The sequence below is a fragment of the Pecten maximus genome, unplaced genomic scaffold, assembly GCF_902652985.1.
Source record: "Pecten maximus unplaced genomic scaffold, xPecMax1.1, whole genome shotgun sequence".
Classification (NCBI taxonomy): domain Eukaryota; kingdom Metazoa; phylum Mollusca; class Bivalvia; order Pectinida; family Pectinidae; genus Pecten; species Pecten maximus.
Window position 1 is genome coordinate 869 of NW_022980152.1, and position 2148 is coordinate 3016.

General features: G+C 36.6%; 1 protein-coding gene across 1 annotated transcript; it reads right to left on the bottom strand.

Annotated features, from left to right (window-relative positions):
• Nucleotides 1–741: 741 nt before the first annotated feature.
• Nucleotides 742–2142, bottom strand: LOC117319419. The gene is made up of 2 exons (XM_033874227.1): nucleotides 2075–2142; nucleotides 742–1343 (listed from the first exon to the last, which is right to left on the bottom strand). Exons 1-2 carry the CDS (start codon nucleotides 2099–2101, stop codon nucleotides 933–935), a joined length of 438 nt encoding a protein of 145 aa, XP_033730118.1. The 5' UTR covers nucleotides 2102–2142; the 3' UTR covers nucleotides 742–932.
• Nucleotides 2143–2148: the final 6 nt, after the last annotated feature.

Below are 2148 nucleotides of genomic sequence, written 5' to 3' on the forward strand. Positions count from 1 at the left end.
AAATTTCCCCTTTCTTTGGGGTTAGTTTTTCTTCTAAAAAGGGTTTTGGGGGACTGAGTTTTTATATCATTTCCCCGTTGCCTACCAAACGGCTTGCCAGGAGACCAAACTCTTCAAAAAAAAAATTGCCATCTAATTAAACCACCTTTTTCAAACTTAACGGGCTTTCAAACACTGTGAAAGGGGGTTTTAGTATTTAAAATCCCCCTAAAGGGGGACTTAAAAAGGTTCCATTGTGGGATTTTTAACTTATACCCCGGTTTTATCTTTTTCAGGGCTATAAAACCCCCACTGGGATAGGTCCCTAAAATGAATCCAAAAAAAAAATTTTCCCCTTAAATGGCCGAACTTTTAAACTTTGATATTTTTTCAAAAGAGCCTTTGAGTGTGACCCAAAAATCGTCTTTAAAAAGGTCTTTTTTTAAATTATTCCCCCAAATTTAATTTTGTGATAATTCAAAATAAGGTAGGAATTTAAATTTTAATCAAAGGCTTTTGTTGACCTGGTTTTGGGGGTTTTTAAAAATAAAATGTGCAAATTACCTACAAGTTCTGCATTTTCCGGGTAAAAGTAAAAAAAAAAAAATTGTAAAGCGTTGGAAAAAAACGGGAACCCGAGTTTCCAAAAAATAACATTCAATTTGGAATGCATCATTGGGGGAAAAAAACCCAAAAAATCGAGTAAAAAAACTAAAATGGGGGGAGAAAAATATATATTCAACAAATACCTACACAGAATGAAAGCACCAACAACACACTGATTTGTCAATATCAAGTGTCCGGGCCATCAGTTTAAATTGTTTTATATACACATGAAATACATCTGTTTTCTCTTCGTGACATGAATGTCGGCACTTTAGCATCTCTAAAGACGGTAGTTTTAGAAAAGTTTGGGAATATCAACATGATGACCTAAATCTTCTCTTGCATTATTATACATTTATGTTACATAAAATTATACACATGAAAAACACTTGATCATACTCCAGAAACATCTTGATGTTTTCTTCATCACCAATGGGATATTCACATTGGTCATCCAATTCTTTGATCTCTTGAATTGTCATAACGTGTTTCCATTCTCGTTGTTTTAGAATTTCCCTCTCTAGAGCAAGCCATGAGCCTGGCAGTTCTCTTTCCCACTGGTCCTGGTACACTGCTGCTTCCAGGATGTACTCTCTTATCTTCTCAAAAGCCGGATCGTCGTGTATGGAATTATCAACAGTGCAAAATCGAAGGAAAACTAACCCTTCGCCCTTCTTTGCATTCACAAGCTCAGTGATGCCGCATATGTTTAAAAGCATGCTCTGCAGTCTTTTACCTCTCTCATCAGGAGTCTCATTCTACAATAATACGGACATATTAGAATCATTTGCCGGAATTTTAAAGAAATGAAATAAGTTCGATTATGAAAAATTAGAACGCCCTCTCCGTACTGATGGGGCGTGAACATTCGTTTATAGTAGAAATGCGATAAACAACAAGCAAAAGGAATAAAGTTCACATATTTAGTATTTCCATGAGGGTTTAGTAACATCCACAACGCGTGTAGAATTCAAAATATCTTTCACAACGCAATTTACTAATTTAATCCGCGCGTGGACATCAATTTTCTGACCATCAAAAACTGTCCCCTTGCCCAATGGCAGTCATATCCCATCTACATATACATTTAAAAAACACCTGACCATCAATAATCTATAATTCATTAACACTATATATTCTCAAATATAACCCAAATTATAGCAACTTTGCGGATGAATCAATTTGTTAGGAGACTGATTTCATTTACATTATTGTTTATCCAAATATTGACAGAAACCTCATTTGAAAGTAACCCTAATTGTGAACCTGGCGTTGACCAGGTGTTCCGACCACTATGATAACAGTCCTTACCATAAACATGGCGTTGACCTGGTCCTGTGTGTTCCGACCACTATGATAACAGTCCTTACCATAAACATGCCGTTGACCTGGTCCTGTGTGTTCCGACCACTATGATAACACTCCTAACTGCAAACCTCTCGTTGACCTGGTCCGTGTGTGTTCCGACTATTTTGATAATATTACTTACCGTAAACCTGACGTTGACCTGATCCATGTGTGTGCCGACTATTATGATTGGTGGATGATGTGTCCGGAGTTTAC